This window comes from Mustela putorius, unplaced genomic scaffold (assembly GCF_011764305.1).
Source record: "Mustela putorius furo isolate JIRA1106 unplaced genomic scaffold, ASM1176430v1.1 tig00000640_pilon_pilon_pilon, whole genome shotgun sequence".
Lineage (NCBI taxonomy): Eukaryota > Metazoa > Chordata > Mammalia > Carnivora > Mustelidae > Mustela > Mustela putorius.
In genome coordinates this window covers 1,051,654-1,072,675 of record NW_025421432.1, presented here as the reverse complement: position 1 = coordinate 1,072,675, position 21,022 = coordinate 1,051,654, and the positions used below count along the sequence as shown (strand labels likewise).

At 35.7% G+C, this 21,022-nt stretch overlaps 1 protein-coding gene across 12 annotated transcripts in view; it reads left to right on the top strand.

Annotated features, from left to right (window-relative positions):
- The window catches only part of PPFIA2 (PTPRF interacting protein alpha 2), a 496,304-nt gene that overhangs the window by 147,791 nt on the left and 327,491 nt on the right, over positions 1–21,022 (top strand). For 4 of the 12 annotated variants that reach the window (XM_045082950.1, XM_045082951.1, XM_045082948.1 and 1 more), the window contains exon 1: positions 20,176–20,579. The exons of the other annotated variants lie outside the window; for them this stretch is intronic. In XM_045082950.1, coding sequence (XP_044938885.1) covers positions 20,499–20,579 — 81 coding nt within the window. In that variant the 5' untranslated portion in view covers positions 20,176–20,498. Of the gene's footprint in view, positions 1–20,175; positions 20,580–21,022 lie in introns of those variants that run through there. 12 annotated transcript variants of the gene reach the window in all.

Here is a 21,022-nt window from a genome sequence, read left to right as displayed (position 1 = left end):
AAGATCTGGGACTGTATGAGAAGGAGAAATTATACCACTGGTTGACTATAAGAATGAGTAATTTTATATTTATAGTAATACTGAATGAATAATTACAGCAGAGTAATTCACACAAGAATTGGTTGCAATTATGATAAGCAGAGTTATTTAGGATGAAGGGTTTCCTTTCCTCTCTCCCATTTTACACACATAGAAGTAAGATTTGGCCTACTTCTAATCTAAGTGGAAAAACCTAAAGCCACCCAACCATGTTTTAGGGTTTTTCTCCTTCTCTAATCACTTCTGATTATTATCAGCTTAAGCAAAATTAGAAAAATCAGTTCCTTAGCTTCTGCAATTTGTTTTGATTACCAGATGTTATGTTTCTGTCATCACCAAAAATGCAGTGTATTGTCTATAATTTGGAAGTAAAAAGTGAATATGCATTTTAAGGCCTCCTACCCATGCAAGTCTATAAGTCTATTATGCAAACTAGCTTTTTTAAAGTGAGCCTTTTCACTGACTTCCAGGGAATGGTGTTGTCACTCTAGCTTGTGTATGTTAACCAATGTTGTTTCATTCAACAAATATTCATTGATTGTGACTTAATGTGAGGCTCTGTTCTAAGCACAGAGATTACAACAATAAGCGAAACAAAATTCCCTGCCATTACATAATTTACAAGGAAAAAATGAGTTAGTTTCATATTATGTCAGGTTTTTTGGTATCAGATTTGTATAAGAAAAGATCCAGATACATATCTAGATCATCAGGACATTTGTTCTTTGGAATTACTGTTTTTAGAAACTGTACCCACATGCCCATAGGATGCAATTGTGGATATACTGCATATGCAGTCTGAAAACAGATTGTAGTGGGAGTTTTACATTGCATATGTAAGTTACTCTGACATCTTTGCAGATCACTTAACTGCTCACATTTGTAAACATCTTTTGGCCTTAGACAGAAAAATTAATGTCTCAATTCTGTACAGGAGATGGATGAAGTTAACGACATATCATTTTAGATCATTAAAATTGCCTAAGATACTCATCATTTAATGAATATTTATAAATATGAATTTGTATTGCTCACAACACTCCTTTTTATCTACTCTTTTTTTTTAAATTATTTTATTTATTTATTTGACAGAGAGAGATCACAAGTAGGCAGAGAGGCAGGCAGGCAGAGAGGGGGAAGCAGGCTCCCAGCTGAGCAGAGAGCCCAAAGCGGGGCTCGATCCCAGGACCCTGGGATCATGACCTGGGCTGAAGGCAGAGGCTTAACCCACTGAGCCACCCAGGCACCCCTTTATCTACTCTTTTAAATTAGTGCTGTACATTTTGAGCATCTTTGTTTTCACTATTTTGAATATCTCCTGAAAGTCTCACATCTCTAAATAAGCTGGAATATTCCTCTTGAGGGATCCCACAAGATTGCTTTCCTATTCACACTTCTGCTTCCTGCCAGGAAGGCTTATCTTCTATTTGATTAAAATAGATTGATATTGCAACTGTAAGTTCATTATCTTGCCTGCTCTTCACTGTAACTTCTGTCTTTCCCAAGGTGATTGGGGAAGAACATACTATCTTGCTTTTCTTTTCTTTTTCTTTCTTTTTTTTTTTAACTTTTAAATGCATCTGTTTTTTTTTTTTTTAACCCCCTTACCTTAGAGTTACTGTGTCCCAAAATGGATAAACCTTACTGAATGTGTGTATTCTTAATTGCATCAAACTTAATTTTCTTCTAGACTATAAAACTTTTCACTTTCTTTAAATTATAATTTATTTAATATTATTGCTATGGAGGTGGGTGAAACAATGCATTGACAACCTGGGCACATTTTATTAAGGTCCATTTCCCCCAGACTTTCCTTGACTGCTGCAAATACCAGTTATTTTTAATTTTGAACTGGTTTATTTTTAAGGTTTTTTTAGGTTTAAGCTGTGTTTTTAAGCCATGTTTACCAAGTTCCCTGGGACTGTGTCAAAATGCCTCAAGGGTAGCTTCAGCAGGCTCTAAACAAGGACTCTGATTCTGTTACCTCTGACTCAAAGAAAGAAATTCTGTTGTTATATGTCTTATATCTTGGGCTCCCACATATAATTTCATTTAAAATATATTCTGCTTATGGTTACCAGCAAGGAGGAGGGTGAGGAGGGGATAGGTGAAGTAGGTAATGGAATTAAAGAGTACACTTATCAAGATGAGCACTGAATAATGTGTTGAATTGTTGTACACCTGAAAGTAATGTAACATTGTATGTTAATTATACTGGAATTAAAATTAAAAACTTAATAAAATAAAATATATTCTGTTTAGAAAAAAAATTTTTTTATCGCTGGGTTATATCTACACTTTACTCAAAGAATCTATACTGTATCCCTTACCATTGACATCTACCACTCCCAGATTGTTAGGGGTATTGGCATTGAGCTCTGTATCAAATTACAGGCAGGTGTTGTTTATTATTATAATTCCATCCTGACCTTCTATTGAAGTCAGAATGGGAAAACAATCATGTGACTGAACATCATCATCATGAATATCATCTGGTGACTTCTTTGGTCACCAAAATGGATTTGGGTGACCTGGTTGGTCAGGAAAATTCTGCCTCCTTTTTCAGTCTGCCTGGTTTGCTCTCCAAGTTCTCAGCTTGGACAAAGAGACTGCTGTCTCCAGTCTCTTGCTTCAGGCAGGAGCCCCAGTGAAGTACCTATGCTACCATAATACTTACTGGCCCTCCTTTTAGCTTCTTTTTCTGGTCCTTCTTCATTTCTCTGGACTATTTAATATTAGGGTACTAGAGAGTTCAGTCATTAGACTTGTCTTCTCTCCCAATATTTGCTCCCCTTAGTCTGTACACTGAAGATGCTCAGATTTATAATTCTTGCCAGAATTTTCCACTGAAATCCAAGCTCATAGTTCCAAACACCTACTTGAAATCTCCATGTGAATGTCTAATAGATATCTAAAACTCAACATGTTAAAAATTGAGTTTTGGATCTTCCTTCTAAACCTGATCCAACCATAGTCTTCCCTAACTCAGTTATGACAATTCTTTCCTTCCATTGTGTAGATAAAATTCTTGAAGTTATGCATGTCTCTCACTTCCAAATCTACCTTCAGAATTGTTTTAGAGTCCAGCCATGTCTCATCGCCTTTACCCTGTCCGCCTGTGTCTGAGCCACCATTAGCTTTCACCTGAGTGGTGTCCTACCTCATTTCCCTTGTACCACTGCAGCCTCCTCTCCCCAGGCCTCGTTTGTTTTTGTCTTTTAATTTTATTTATTTATTTATTTTAATTCCAATATAATTTTCAGTTGTAAAACATAGTGATTCAGTAATTCTATACATTACTCAGTGCTCATCATGTTTAGTGTACTCTTAATCCTCTTGATCTGTTTCACCCATCCATTACCTACCTCTCTTCTCTGGCAACCATCAGTTTGTTCTTTATACTTAAGAGTCTGTTTTTTTTTATTTTTTGTTTGTTTGTTTGTTTGTTTGTTTTGGTCTCTTGTTTTCTTTTCTTCCTTTCTTCTTCTTCTTCTTCTTTTTTTTTTTTTTTTTGCTTTGTTTCTTAAATTTTACATCTGTGTGAAATCATGTGGTATTTAGCTTTCTCTGACTGACTTATTTACTTAGTATAATATTCTCTGTATCCACTTATATTTATGGTTGTATAGTATTCATTGTATATATTATCACATCATCTTTATCCATTCATTTATCAATGGACACTAAGTTGTTTGTTTGTTTGTTTTTCCATATCTTGGCTATTGTAAATAATGAAAAGATGTTCAACATCAGGAAAATGCAAATCAAAACCACAATGAGATATCACCTCAAACTCGTCATGATGCTAGAATAAAACACACAAACAACAAGTGTTGGTGAGGATATGGAGAAGGAGGAACCCTCATGCTGCTGGTGGGAATGTGAACTGATATAGCCACTGTGGAAAACAGCATGGAGGTTCCTCAAAAAATTTAAAATAGAGCTACCTTATGATTCAGTAACTCCACTACTGGATATTGACCCATGCTTTACTCTTAACCCAGAAGCCAGAATAATTTTTTTTAAATGTTAGTCAATCACTTAATTATGCCTCTCTTACCTTCAAGGCCTTCAAAGCCTCCCAAACCTGCTTCTTTGTCTTACTCAGAATAAAAGCCAATGCCTAGTTAATGCCCTATAACATCCACCTTACTCTGGCTTCCTTTTCGCACTCTGACTTCATCATCTAGAACTTCTGTGCTCATGTACCCTCCTTATTCTTTAGTTACTCTCTGAGCGTGCTACTTCGTATTTCTTCTTTGTTCTACCCAGTACCCTCTTACTTTGATACCCCCATGGCTCATTTCCTCACTTCAAGTCTATATCTGTTCAGATGTTACTTTCTTATGGAGGCTTTTAAATATCTCTAAAAAAAATTCAGTTCTGTTTACTCCACTGAAAGATAAGCTCCATGAAAAGACTTTTTTTTTCCTGTTTTGTTCACAGTAGAATTCTCAGCAGTTCAAATAGCTATAAGAATTTAATACACATACATACACACATATATATCTTTGAATAAATAAATGGCCTTTCCTTAAGTTCTTTCCTTTAATATCTAAATAACATATCTACTTTACTATGGGTATCTTGGAGCCCTTACATCTGAAGATGCAAAAGGGAGATTTTAAATTTGCCTTCCATTTGCACCAGACCTGTTGCTTCTGATTCATGCTGTGGGCTCAGTTCCAATTACCTTAGATACTCTTGGTTCCACTGCTACCAGAATCTGTCCTCTGCTTGAAGGCTTAACTCATGCAGGGAGGCATCCCCATCACCTTCCTTCCCTAAGATGTCATGAATGTAGCTTTTTATGGGTAATTTTAATATGATTAAAGGTATTACATCACCAGACAGAAAATAGGTTAAAACCATTAATAGGCATAATAGTTAATAAAGCTAATTGGCCATTCTCTGCCTCAAACTATGCCTTTCTTGCTCTTGTGTGAAACTTCAGGTATTTGTTCATATCTTTACAGTTCTTTGTAAAGAAAAAACTTTGATAGTTATCAAAGTATAAAACTTGGTACATTACAATTTATAGATTATAAAAACTATTCAATAGTTTAGACCCATTACTGCATCATTTTGGATCCAGAGGATAAATTTGAACCATATAAGCTTTTAATGCTCAGAGCTCTCATAAATAATTTTTTCTTTAATATATAAGTTATGGATATAGTTGTGAGATATTTAACCTTTGATATGTTTGTTTTATCCTCTTTCAATAAAGAAGCCTTTCTTTTTCTATCTCTCTAAACACATTATCTTTACTGCTAAGCAGTTTTCTTTTTAACTGGTTAGCTTTGTTTTGTTAGTGGCCATAATGTAAAATAAATTTTGTATGTTGAATATTAAGCTTTAATGACCAGTTATTTCACTTTGTATATTTATAATGTGTTTGCCATTCATTCCACTGGGAGAAACACTAAAGTTGCCAGAAAAGCATTTTAACATTTGAATTGAAAAATAAGGAAGATCTTACTCAAATTTCTTTTTTTTTTTAATTTTTTTTTATTTTTTATAAACATATATTTTTATCCCCAGGGGTACAGGTCTGTGAATCACCAGGTTTACAGAAATATTTTTGATATTCCCAAGAAGGAAATAACAGATTTCTTTAATATTTTGCAGTATATATATCAAGTGAAGATATTAACTGGCCCCATTCATTGTTCAATGACATATATATCATATAGATGTGTATGTATATATATATATATATATCATATATATTAAAAATGCATAAATACCTACAAATCAGGCCATATCCAGGTAGAGATTGAAAGGCCGAGGGAAAAAACTGATGTTTATATCTTGTGATATTTGTTTGAACTGCTTTTGTTTTTTAAGATTTTATATATTTATTTGAGAAAGAGAGAGAGAACAGGGCAAGAGGGAGAGAAGGAGACTCTCCAATTCCTGCTTAGCAGGGAGTCCAGACAGGGGACTTCCATGACCCTTGTTGAATGGTGATTTTACTCAAAAGAAGCAGGGTGATGCTCTTCACAGTCTTTGTATTTTAGTTTTTTAATAATATATATGCAGGGCTTTATATTAATTAAAGATGGCTTTAAAAGATAATGATTTCAATTTCTAAAATTTATTCTTATTCATTTTTTTTAATTCTATTATATTAACCTACAGTGCTATATTAGTTTCATATATATATAGTGAATTGTTGTATTCCTTGTGCTTAGTGCAAAACTTAGAATATTATAGGCACTCAATTCATAATTATTGAGTTAATGAATTGCATGGTCCAGTTGAAAGAAGTTTGGCAGGTCATTGTTATCAATAAGAGTGCTATGAGCATCAAAAGCAGAATTTTTGAATATGAAAACTTCTCCAGCTTATTGAAAAATAATATATTGTTGATTAAATTTTAGTTTTCTTGGCTCTACCTTTTATATTTAATAACCATCATCTGAAGCTAGTGATTACCTACATTAATTTATTCAGTAACTAATTATTAACAACTTTTATGCCAAATATTGTTCTAAGCACTGGGAATGAATGCAACAGCTAATAAAACAAAAAATATATTCCCTTATAAAATGAATAAATATCATTTTTCACATATAGTACAATGGAGAAAATAAAGCTAAGGGAATGAAGTATTGCAGCATAGGAGTCAGGGCATACTTTTTACATTCTCTTCAGATAAAGACCTTCAGAAGTGCTAACATTTAGGCAAACCCTTACGTAACGTAAGCAGCAGTTGCCAAGAAGAGAACAATGCTTACTATGGGATTTAAAATCACAACTAAATAATCCTTCTTCCCTTGCTTTAGTGCCTGTTCCCTCTCCACTGCTCTACTTTTTCCCAGCATTTATCCCCTTCTGACATCCAATATAGTTTACTTATTGTGTTGGTTTCTGCAGTTCTTCCTACTGCAGTGGAAGCTCTACAAAGAAGAGTGTCTGTCTATTGTGTTCACCAGGTATCCTAAATGCCTAAAATAGCATTCGACTCAGTTGGTACTCAGTAGATTTTCACTGTGCCATATGAAATGATATTTGGGAGACTGCAGGATTGTGTGGCAGTGAACAGTATGTAGGGGTGCGGTGGCATGAAGTGAGGACAGAGTGCCAGGATCAATAATTGGAGAACTTTTCTAAGACATGGAAGAAGCTTTGTATTTTCTCCAAAGTGTGATAGGAAGCTTCTGGAGGCCTGAGAGTAAGAGCATGGAATGGCCTGATTTACATATTTGAAGATCTTACAGGCTATTGTGTGGAGAACCATCCACATTCTTCAGCAGCTCCCAGTTGTGTGGACAAGCATGCCAATGTGCTAATAACTCACATATTGGAGAGCTTAGTAAGGGCCACAACTGAAGTATAGACTAACTGTGTGAGGATAGAAAGACTCTGGTCTGGAGGGCACTGGAGTTGGATTTTGAATATGAGTAAAAAAATACGGGCAACAGAAAACAATTGGGCAAGGGATAAATGCAACACAATCTTGGGGTAGAATAAAGATATTTGGAAATTAGGTTTAGGATTCTGAGTACCGAGAAGGGACAATGACAGTAAATGCTTTAAATACATATTTCACTTAATTTTTACCAGACCCCATTGAGTCAAAACCTATTTTAATCTCCACTTCTCAGAAAACTGAGGCCCAGGAAAGTTTAGTCAAAGCTTTAATTCAACAGGAAAGAAGCTTGGAGATTTGAACTTGGATATCTTTGACACTAGATCCCATGTACTACTGAGTTGGTGCTTTAATAATACAATCAAAATTCAAAGAATTATCCAGTTCCTTGCATCTAATCAGTTTAATCAAATTAATATTTATTTTGCATGACTGGGGCTGCTAATGTGTATAATGCTGTCGAAGGCACCATAATCATGTTACTGATTATGGGCCTTTTCATATTAAAGCAAATCATTTATAATACGAATGTCTGTCTTTGTTATGAAATGTTAATATTTATGTTCCTTTCATTTATTTATGTGTGGTGAATGTCAACTACAAGGCAGATAAATTGAAGAAATTAATGTATGCCCATAATTTATCATGGCATGATACACTCTTAATTCTGTGTCTGCATGGCCTTGTAATCAACAAGCTGAAAAACTGTGACTTGGTCATAGTCATTTAGATATCTACAGTTCCACCTAGGAGGCTGTAGTGTTCCAGGGCATAATAATAACTTTTAATAATTCACTAGTATTCACATTCATTTAAAATGAAGTTTTGCTAAAATTATTCTTTAGCTGGTGTTTAAACTTTTCATTCCTTATTTAGTTATTGGACTGAAGACTATACTGATAACACATACCTCGTCACAGCACCTGGTCTTAAAGGAGAGAAGGAACATTAAAAATGGAATTTGATATAGAAAAGGTGAAAAGAGAAGCTTCTCAAAGAAGAAATACTAGCCAGTGGCTTTGAGGAAAAGAATACAGCAGATCAGTGTTTCTAGATCTTGTTCACATTATAGCACAGATAGGAAATCACAATATTTTTACATTACATTAATTAATGTAGACAGAGGAGGATGCTTAAGCCTCGTTTAGAATACTTCAGGGACTGTGGAAGTCCCAGGATCTGACGAGTCACCCTGAAGCTGAGAGACTGCTGTCTCAGTACACCTATAATCTGTTTGCAACACACTGACTGGGAAGCTCTGTCCTACTTAGCTTAGAATGATTCATGGTATGACCAAGAAAAGCAGGACAGTTTTTTCTTTCTTATGTTCAGTTTGATTATAGTTAAAAAAAAAAAAAAAGAATTCAATTATATCAGCTATCCCTTAATCCTGTTTGCACATTGAAAAAAAAAATCCTGGGGAGATTTAGAAAAATGTTACTTTGGCATCCTTAAACTAATTAAATAAAAAAATCACTAGTGGTGAGGCCCAAACATTGGTTTTTAAAGCACCATAGGGGATACTACGGTGCAGAATATTATACTGTACTAGAAGATCGCTAGTGTCTTCTCTGTCTCTAATCAGCTAGGATTTTAAGTGATGTTAGAAGATAGTCTCTAGGGGCGCCTGGGTGGCTCAGTGGGTTAAGCTGCTGCCTTCGGCTCGGGTCGTGATCTCAGGGTCCTGGGATCGAGTCCCACATCGGGCTCTCTACTCAGCGGGGAGCCTGCTTCCCCCTCCCTCTCTCTCTGCCTGCCTCTCCATCTACTTGTGATTTCTCTCTGTCAAATAAATAAACAAAATCTTAAAAAAAAAGAAGATAGTCTCTAGCAAACTAAGTTTGGGGAGGCCAGTGAATATTTGGATGCTGTATAGGGAAAATTAAGGAACACCCACAAAAGAGACCGTCTCTCAGAAAAGAGAGTGCAAGACTCTGCTCAGGATGCCTAAAAAGCTCCCCATAGACTCAAAATTGCCAGGAAGCTTCCCTTTCTCCTTGTGACAAAATTGAAGTGGAAGCATCAGTCTCAGACTTTGAGATGAGAGAAAAAGAAATAAGGAGAGGGACAAACACATGTGAGATTGTAAGGAAAGAAACTTCAGTATAAAACGACCCACTGTTAATCTGCTGCAAGTAAGTGAGCAGGCAGTGGAGAGAGGCCTCAGCAGACGGGAGAAAGGTTTCTTGGACTGCTATGAAAAGAATATGGGGGTGATGGGGGCCCAGGCAATATGGAGGGCACTGTTAAGGTTGAGGATGGCAAGCGGCCGGGGCATCAATTATCTGATCAGTTTGTAGCAGAGAAGCTGGACAATTGGATTAATACAACTATTTACTGAATGGGTCAAACAAAAGTATATTAAGAAATAGGGTGTACGTATTGGCAAGGCAATGAATGATACAATAGACTGTGGATTCTTAGTTGGGGTATGGAGAGAGTGAAAATAAGAATTGGCTGACAGGGACGCCTGAGTGGCTCAGTGGGTTAAGCCTCTGCCTTCAGCTCAGGTCATGATCCTAGGATCCTAGGATCGAGCCCCACATCGGGCTCTCTGCTCAGCAGGGAGCCTGCTTCCTCCTCTCTCTCTGTCTGCCTCTCTGCCTCCTTGTGATCTCTCTCTATCAAATAAGTAAATAAATCTTTAAAAAAAAAAAAAAAGAACTGGCTGACAGATTGGGACAAAACTTGGTCAGATATTTGTTTTCATGATGCCCAAGAAAAAAGTATAGTGAATGAAAAAAGAGGATATGAGAATGGGAGAAAGGGGAGTCAGGTTCCCTTCTCTCCGGGTGTTAGGACTCCCATCAGAGTAATCCTTCTGGCCTAACTTGTACTGCCCTGGGAAGAAAGGGCTTCCTTCAGAGATGAGTTTGATAGAATGAACTGGACATGTGTAACTCGTCCCTTCTATCCCTTCTGTTACCAATCTGTGAAACTGCCTCCTCCAGAGAGCATGCATTCTAAATGGCTTTCTCTCATGATGTAAAAACTCTAGATTCTAACAACCCACCCATTCATAGCCAAATTCATCCCTCTAATTGAGGGAGTTAAAATCAACTGATTTGTTTGCATAAACAAGCTATGTTCTTTAGTATAGGTATGTTTTAATATTCTGTCTCTTTTTTACATGACAATTTCATACCATTTCCTCACTTCAAACATTCAATACTCCCTCCCCTAACCCGACTGTTAGCTGATGTCTCAGCTTCCTTAGTTCCTGAGCACTTATGTAAAACCCCAGTACAATAATTACCAGCAAGGGAATCCACATGCTCTGCCTTACCACCTGTTCTCAAAGATGGTGTTCCTTTCTCTCTAAAGTCAGTGTCTTCCTTCATAGATTCTGTCTCCTTTTACCAACTGAAGCACACTGCTCCAGAAATTCATCCTTTCCAGCCTACATCATAATTTTTCACCTCATAAGTAGCCCCTCTCCCTTAAGCACAACTTGTTCTTATTTCTCTCCCTCCTTTCCTTATTAGGTACCACCCCATTTCTTTGGATCCTTTTGCAACAATATGCTTTGAAAGTATTGTATAAACACACTTGCCTTCAGTTCTTCTTTTTCATTGTAAATTTATACCAGTGAGGCTTTCCGTGTGCCATGCATTCCCCTTCGTTTCCAGCCCTGGTCCTGGCAAGAGTTTGATGTTCTGGAAGAACCATATTGTCATTTATGAACTCCCTTTCAAGGAGGGAATCATGGTGGCCAAGAAGGACGTCCACACACCTAAAAACCCTGGCCAGTTAGAAGAGAATGTGTCCAAACTTCATGTCATGAAGGTCACGCAGTTTCTTGAATCATGGGGTCCATAAAGGAACAGCTTGCTTGGGCATTTCTATCGGGAGTTTACCAAGGAAGGTATCCAGTATCTCTGTGATTACCTCCACCTGCCACCGGAGATTGTGCCTGCCACTCTGCGCTCCAGCCATCCTGACACTGGCAAGCCACAGCCCAAAGGTGTGGAAGGATAGCAGCCTGTAAGAATCACACAAGGGGAAGCTGACAGAGACACCTACGGATCAAGCGCTGTGCCCCTTGGTGCGAACAAGAGAGCAAAGGCTGGGGCTGTGTCGGTAACCGAATTCCGGTTAGAGGAGGATTTGGTCATAGATGTGATTAGCCACTTCACTAAAGTTGGAGGAGATTGTTTTTGTGTTGGATAAATCCATAGCCGGGAAGGGGGGAGGCTTTTCTCCCAACCACCTGCTAAAACCAACCTCCACATTGCTAAATCTAGTGGCCAGTGTTCAGTCCTTGTCTTAATTGATCTCTTAGCAGCATTTAATACAGATGATCACTCTTGCCTCCTTGATTCGTGTCAATCTCTGGACTTCCAGGGCACATCCCTCTCTTAGTCTCTCCCCACCCTGCTTCACTGATTTGTTCCTGCTCATTCTCCTTTGCTGGCTCAGGACTCCTATTGTTGGAGTGCACCAAGGCTTGGGTTTGGACCACTTCTCTTGTCTATTTGTATTCACTTCCTGATGACTTCATTCCAGTTTTTTGGTTTTCTGTCTGCATGCTAATGTGGTCTCCAGATTTGTATATCCAACTGCCAACATGACATCTCTGTTTAGATGACTAATAGAAACCTCAAACTCAACATGCGCAAAATAGAGCGATTGAATTTTTCCCAAACCTGCTTCTTTCACAGCCTTCTCCATCTCATTTAGTGGCAATTTCATCCTTTCAGTGCTCAGGCCAAAGACCTTGTAGTTGTTCTGGATTACTTTTTGTCTTTCACAACCCACATCTGATTCATCAGGAAAATCTGAATACTTCCACAGGGTTAGAATAGTTCATCAGATAGACAAGCATCAAAGAATACTTTGACATATGGAATCAATTAGGAATTTATTAATTCCCTTTTCATATTCTGTATGGAATTAAAATCAGTGGCAGATAAAGCAGTAGCAAGATATAATTTTGATTTATAGGGGGTTTTGTAATCAGGTAGACCTGGTTTCAAATGATACGAAATTTCTATTTGTCTAAGTGTGATTTTAGACAAGTTATATTTCTCTAAGACTTTGTTTCCTTATATGTAAACGAGGAATAGATACCTCCTTCAGAGAGTTTTATATAAGGCAACTCTGGCTTCCCTGTAATATCATTCAGTAAATAGCAACTGTTGAGCCCTTGTTCGTGCTCTTAATGAAAATAAAACAGGATAGTGATTGGCTTTGTCTTTCAAATGAAATTCTTGAAAAAAATAAAATTAAGGAAAAATAAAGTACTTGCTACCATGGCAACTGAGGCAGTAGACAGCTTAAAGAATAAGAAATGATAGTCTAAAGATTGCTTCAGTCTGCTTCACTGTTTTCACTCATATTGCCTTTGCTTTTGTAAATCCTATAATCTTTCTAATCTTAAACATGGGATTGTGAGTGGAGTGTCCATCCGTATAAATTGGTTTTTTTTTAATGTTCTATTATTCCAAGATAGCTGTGATAACATTATCCTAAAAGCTCTTGCACAGAATTGATCACCATCATGCTTCTTCTCTTCCTGTTATCCTATCACTTAAACCTCAGTATCTTCTGAGATGGTATAAACAAAGTATATAAGATAAAGTGAACTATATGAAAGCACTAGGACATCTGCTTTGTTTGTTGGAACATGCCTTTCTTCTTTCTCTTTAATGTGGTATTTCTCCCAATACTCTGTGAATGTGTGACGGAGATAAGTTTATCTGTATGTGCATTTGAATGGGTGGATGTATGTAAGTTTACAGAGTTACTTCTTAAGTCTATTTTTGAAACTGCTATTTTTTAGAAATCTATTTACTAAACTACTAGGCAGCAGCATTATTTAATACAAACAATATGGGTTGGTAGTTAGAATATATGGATTTATGGACTATTTTTAAAAAATATTTATTTATTTATTTGAGAGAGAGAGAGAGAGTGACAGAGAGCAGGGGGAGGAGAGGGAGAGTGAACAGGGGGAGGAACAGAGGGAGAGGGAGAGGGATGAGTAGACTCCATGCTAAGCATGGAGCACAGTGTGGGGCTCAACCCCATGACCCTGAGATCATGACCTGAACCAAAATCAAGAGTCAGACGCTTAACTGACGGAGTCAGCCAGGAGTCCCTTTGCCAACAACTTGGCTGTTAACGTTCCAAGCAATGCACTCAGCTCAAACTTTGAATGTTCAGTATACCACTTATTAACTATAAGAATCTGGGAATTAGAGTAAGCATTTTTGAGTTCTCAGGACTAGTCAAAATGAGAAAATTACTATTAATATACCACTCATTAAAAGCGAGAAGCAAAGCAGCCAGAGGAAGATTTGTTTCAAGCATTTCCCAAATATTTATTGAATTCTTACTCTATGCCTTGCCTTGTGCTGGTTCTTGCTAGTGACAGACAAGGAGTTCTATATAAGACAACTTTTGCATAATAAGGACTCTTACTTCATCTCAGACTTTAGAGACAGATTTAAAAAAATAAAATAAAAATTTTATGTCAGGGACCAAGAATTTTTTTGTATCCTGATGCAGTAATTATGGTGTTAAGTAATAGAAGACATATTTGGAAACTGGACAGTAAATAAAATGGAAAACATAGATTTATCCAGAGTGGAAATATTGGCCAGAAATCACTAAGAATTTTGCCGATTTCTAGGGAAAAGTGAAACTTAATATTGAAAGTGTACTATGAGATAGAGCATGTAGGGCGTAACCATGTTTAAGTTCAATATGTAATAGTCTATATGTAGTTCTCATGCCATAAAATGGACCCAATTTTCTCAACTCACTTTATTTCTGTTTATAAAAGTCAGAACTCAGAAACTCTTCTGGTATTATAAAAATTTTAACTATGTGGGCATCTGTTATTCCCAGTGGTAGATGAAGAATTAATGTCCTATCATAGAACTTTAATGTGATTTTTTAATAAAAATAGGCTAATGACATATATTTTAGAACATGAGATAAATTTAACAAATTTAGTAAAATTATTGTGTCATAGAATTATAAGGTTCTAATCCATCAGTATTTTTTCTGTTAAAAGAACAAAACAAAACTCAAGCCTGAAATTCATACTTCATGTTTTTAATTTAAGCATGAAGATGCATATGGGCAATTATAATACATATAAGTATTTGTTAAAAATGCCGTTCAAGCAAAGAGAAACCAAAGTGCAAAGAAGAGTGAGTATGAAAAGAACATACCATTTAAAAATTTTCTAATTTGAATTTTGAAGACAATATGTATGTAGGTGTGTTTATGCATACATATGTATGTATAATGCACACAAAAATACATATATGGGTATATAAACACATCTACATACATGCCTGTATCTAGATATGTATAAAAGTTTTATGAGATTATGTTAAAAAAAAACTCGAGTGTATTATCATCAAGAGGTGGATTAAAGGCAAATTTAGTATTTTTATCTTGTTTTAAATAGAACTTTTAAATTTCAGTATGCTTCATTTGTGTTGATTTCTTTAGTCTGAATGACTGCAAATCTTGAGGGATCACAAAGGATTCTAAATATTGTCTTTATTTGAGACTCCCTCAGTGAATGGTTAGGTAGCTAAGAAATATCTCCTGAACTCAGAAGAAAGTCTTTGAGGTATTAGAAGTTTGTTTTGTTTGTTGTTTTCTAATTGGAACCCTGCAATGTGAGATTTCACAGCTAGAACTGATGATACTTCTTGGGTGGAGTATCTCATTGGCTTGCTACAGATGCAGTGTGTCCTCTCACTTCACCTGCCTGTCATCTCTTTTAACTGTAACAGGTGTCTGATACTTCACTACCCCTCAGTAAAAAATTTGTTGAATAAATGAATGAATAAATGAATGAGTGAGCAAATCCTACAAACTTGTGTACAACCAGCTGTGACTGTCAGGAAGGAGACTCAGAGATAGGGTGTAAAAGTAAACTTAGAGTGTTGGCTCTCTACATAGGATCATCTTTTCTGAATCTTGTAGAAGTCATGATGTGAAGAGAAGGAAGCAGATATAGTTTGAAGTGCATAAATACAAATATATATTTAGTAGATAGATAAGATAGATAATCTAGCTGACAGTGTGTACCTAACTAGCTTCCACATGCCATCCATATGGATCTCTGGGATGTATTGCCCATCTGGACTGCAAATTTCACTCCATCTGGCATGACTTCTAACTGAATGCTTGGCTAGAAAACGCTTTGTTATCCTATAGTGTGATGGTGTAAATTGTAGTGATATCTCTCCTCCTTTTTCTCCTCTCCTCCTTCCTCCCTTCATTTTTCTCTCTCTCTCCTTACTCTTTTTTGTCCAATATGGCATTTTCTTTCCCCTCTGAGGGTTTATCAGGAACTAAGAGCAAATGAACAGCCCTTTCAGTATATTTCTTTAATTCTTCAAATTCTTATCACTCTAACAAATTTTCAAATTTCTTATCCAATACACATAAATGAACAAAAGAAAAGATGTATTGAATTGCTTGTCTTGAAGCAGACTATATCTAACAGTTATTTGTTTAAAAAGTCATATTGAAGGGCTATGAAAAATAGGTGAGCTGAATCTTTCTGATAGTATATGAAATAGTAGCCTCTAATGTATTTTTTTTGAAGTTTTTATAAAATCAAGCTGATAGCATACATTTCAGAAGGCTTAGGAGTAATTATTCTTAGAGGCTGAGGGGTATATTAGATGACTTCTGGGAATCTTCTCTGTAAATTTAAGAACAAGAGTCTGGCTTCAGGATTTTATTTTACCCATTTTTAAGAAAGTGTAATTGAGTTATCCTTTTACTTTTTCATCTTCAGTTTCTTTCTGTAAAAATTCAAGTGGTTGAGACAGCTGGATTTAAACTTTCTAGAGTTCATATTCTTAATTTATCTCTCCTGAGAAAAGATATACCTTGAGAGATTTTGGGGGTGGTCTGAGTGTAGTAATTGAAATGGACATATTATTTACTCTTTATATGATTGGTAGACATTGCCCATAATCTAATGACTGCTACCATAAGCCTATTAAATTTTGTTTCACATAGTAATACTGTATTCTTTAGTTTTACTTTCAAGTTAATACTTAAAATAGTCTTATTATAGATTGAACTCAGTCAAACTAAGAATGAAGTTTCTTGACAAGCCAAAAAATCTTGGAAAGCTATTTGGGAAATTTAAGAAAGATGTCAAAATATACTAACCAAAAGTATGAAAATATGTCTCTACATTTCATATATTTCTTGAGAGAAGAATGTTCTAACTTTACTTGATTTCAGAGAAATAGGGTGTTAACCAGATTAAGTCTCTTTACTAATTTCACTTGAGAAAATGTTTACATATGAAAAAACACAGGTACCACAGTTACCTCATATGCCCTGAAATGTTTTCAGCCATATTTCCCCAAACATTCCATGACATCTTGTATCTTTTCATGCTTTGAACCTTCTCTTCAGATAGTCTTCAACCTCCTGCTCTTGCTAGCGTCACTTTAATACCCCTTGAGTTAGGTGCTTTTGAGATGAACACAATCTCCTTTATGTTGTCAGTCATTAGCACTTAATAAGCTGTATTTCAGTTGTCTTGGTAGTTGACAACCTCTTACTTACAACCTCTTGGTAGTTGTCCTTCCCACCAAATTTAAAGTTCATTTTAGGACAGAGACTGGATCTTTTACATTTATTACTCTGTGGCCTAGAAATGGTGCCAGACTTCTATAGCCACAATGGACGTATCCTTTCAATATTCAGACATGGACACCACCTTCACTACTGCTACCAGGCAGAGAAATAAAGTTGAGTTGTCTTCAAATAAGCCCTCAGAACAATGACATACTGTCATTATCATATATAGCCCATTTAGAAAACAAAAATTTGGGAAGGAATATGTATTTTGACAATTTCTACAACATTTAGAATAAGCATTGTATTTAAAATAATTATATATTAATACTGTTTTTCCTTCCAGCTTCTTTCAACATTAATTCATACTGCCTTCTTTCCCTTCTCCTCACAAAAACTATGGAAAAGAAAAACTTGTACTCTGCTTGGCCAAAAGCTTCAGAATTCCTTACTTTAGCAAGGATGCAAATTCAGCAAATATGTGAGATTATACCAGGAAGATGTAATAGTATACCAGAAATATTTGATTTATTGGCCTCTCTAAATAATAACAAGAAATCTAGTGAATTCTCTGGTCTATATTATATCAGAACCATTTAACAGATAAGCATAAAACTTATGGAGATTTTATTTGCATCATAATAATCCATTTGGAAAAAAAAAAATTCCCTTAAAGCTTGTGTTCTCAAGAACCTTCACAGTTGCTTTTGAGACATTATTTCCACTAATAGCTCTTTGAGGAGCATGACTTACATGGCCCCGTTAACTATAGGAGGAAATGTGATCCTAACATATATCTTTGAGTGGGGAAAAAATAAAAAAAAAATTTACATAGATCACTGATTACCAAAGCCAGTATGTATATTTATTTGTTTTATTTAATTTGAGAATCAGTGAATCCCATGCAGGCTAAAAAACCAGAAGGGGGAAAAAAAAAGATTATTTTGAAAAATACAGTAATATGGCTGCTTAAATAATCATGAAAAAATAAAACGTGACTTCTCAAATTGCAGTGGTAGAGTATAGTTAAGGTGACTAATGGTTTTAGCAAATAGGTAATTTATACAGGAGAAAAAAAATTGTAAAAACATAACAGTCATTTGAGTGCTCAAAAAGCAAATGGATGGGAACACATCAAAGGGAAACAGGAGCCAATCTAAAGGAACTCTCTGTGGCCAAAACTGGGACTATTTGAGTATCAAAATAAATTATATTGTGTTGTATTATAACCCCAAGTATAAAATAAATATACATGAGTCCATCTGATACAAGTAAATGATTGAAAAAATAACTGTAGATGAGGCAAATCTTCTCTACAGAAGAATTCTATTTAATACATATAAACACTACCCTTCTCCACAAAGTAAAGCCTAATTTGACCACTTTCTGTCACCTCTTTGAGGATCTACTAAACTTAGTGGCCAACTTCCAATGGATAGAGAGTATGGAAAGGAAAAATAGTAACTTTACAGTAGAGAAATCTGGCAAACACCACCTTGTCAAGTGATGGTTAGTATTGTATGTGGATATCATGTACTCCCATAATGATGTCATGAGGTCACTTCATTAATATCATATGATGAGAAGGACACTTTACCCCTGTGGTATGTACAGCCCGTAGCCCAAGTCTAATCATGAGGGAAACATCAAATAAAATTAATATAGGCATCGGAGCAGGAGAGCTTAGGGGATGCTTGGCCAGTACTTGATGGTCCTCTAAAGACTGTCAAGATCATGAAAAACTAGGAAAAGCTGAGACGGTGTCACAGATCAGAGGAACTGGGGAGACATGGAAACTAAGTAAACATGATACCCTGGATTGGAACTTAGAAGAGAAAAGAGACATTAACGGAAAGACTAGTGAAATCCAAGTGAAGTCTGGAATTTATTTGATAATAATGTGCCAATATTATTTAGTTTTGACAAATGCACCGTAATAATGTAAGATGTTAGCAGGGAGATTGGGCGAGGGATATATGGGAACTCTCTTTACTAGCTCTCCAGGTTTTCCATAAATTTAAAATTATTCTCAAATTAAACATTTGTTTAAGACTTATCTTCTGGTTTATTTAGCAGTTTGCTGGATAAATAACTACCTACTTGCTGAATTTACCAGAATGTGGGACTCCTATCTAAGGAATCCAGAATCATTTTTCTGCTTCTTCCTCATTGATATTACAAATCTGAGTCATAATTGGAATAAAGATATAAATGAATAATAAGTTAAATTTTGAGAGCCTGTCGCCATCATGTTCTTTTTATAGGCTTCCGGTTCAAAGCAGGTGGTTCCTGGTTCTTAATTATGTGTAACTATGCCATCTTAGATACATTCACAAAGACACTGCTTTTGGCTCATTCTCATCTCTGTTCTCTTGAAGTCTCCACCTTTGAACCATGTGTAAATGGAGCATTTATTTTTACTTCTAAAAAGTGTAAAGTCATCTGAATATGATCTTTTATACAGACTGAATACTTTGTGTTAAAAGACATAAAAAATGAACATGATTTGCGGTGTAGTCTAGATCTTTGCAGTTAGTGCTTTTAGATACTGAGTTAAAAATCTTCATGTATCTAAAAGATTTTTTAATTTCTTGTTTTTTATATATGAGAGATAAAGTTTTGATTTTTTTAAAAAAACAACTGTATTGGACTTCCTTAGTCATTAATTATGAAACTTACTGATTTTTGTGTTAAAATGAGGGAAGGAGAGTAATAATTATGCCCATGTTGTGATGTTCATTAAGAGTTCAGAAAAGTAGAAATAGTTAATGCATTTTACTTGATAATGTTTCTAGTATTAAATAGCTTTACTGAATCATATGCCTGGAGCCTCTGTGTTCTAGCCAGCTATAATATGCTTTGATCTATAAATGTAAAAAGAACTCTTCGTTTTAAATGAAAAGGATTTGTACAAAAGTCTAAAATCTTGTTGAAAAGACTGGGAGTAACAAAGAGATTTGGAAACATACAGAAATACGAGTGATAGAACAAGAATTTGTACTAAATACGGCTTTAAGCAGCATAGGAAACATGCTTCAGGTTAGTCAGAAGAGGTCCTCTGAATTACACTGTGCACGCTTCCCTGAAATGAAACTGTATGTTATTGGTTAACCAGGATATTTAGCATAATCACTCTGCTAGACTGTGGTGGAGGGAGGTGATTATCACTGAGAACAGATGGGCAGGTCCACAGCACTGCCAGATTCTGCACAAGCTCCATTTATTGTTGGTTCTTGCTTTTCCCCTTCTGTGTTTTAATTAAAAAAAAAAAAATTATATGTTTTAAAGAACTAGCTGCACAAAAGGTCAGTGGCTGATAATCTTTCAGCTTAGATTTCAGACGCAGGAGAAAGATTCAAAATGCTGTCACTGTGTATCTATGAAGGATGGGGCAGATTTCATTTTACCCTCTAGCCTCCCTCAATGCATGCACGGATTTATCTGTACGCTAAGCTCTCTGCTCTGCATCTGTAGCTCCTTGTGGATTATATTGTCTCTGTGATCAGAAATGATTTTCTCGGATATGAACACCGTTTCTGGCTCCCCTAAAGTGCATCCTCCTAATGGGACCCGGTTTTACACTTTTCAAGTAAGTGTATTTTAAATGGCTTCACTACTTAGGAAGTTAATGTATAGTCAAACTTTCAATAAAGGGAAATAGAAGCAAAGGAAAACTGCAAAGTGTGAAAGTGTTAAAGAGGATGTAAGAAATGGATAATGTGCATGCCAGTTTAATCTATTTTTTTAAAAAATATGGAAATAGGATGGCATTAGGATTCTCTGTATTCAAGCAAAATAATAATGAACACTTAATTTTCACAGGGATTTTAAAATTTGCTACTGTATCATCTTTGAGGGTTTATGAGATGTGTGTCCTGATATTGTTATTTATGGCTGTCATATGGTGGACATTACAGAGTTACTTCTCTTACATATCACAGGGAGAATAGAACTAAGGGACGTATTATGGAACTTTGAAAACTGTCTCCTCTGGGCTTAGAAAAACATTTTATATTGCATACATAGTTGAAC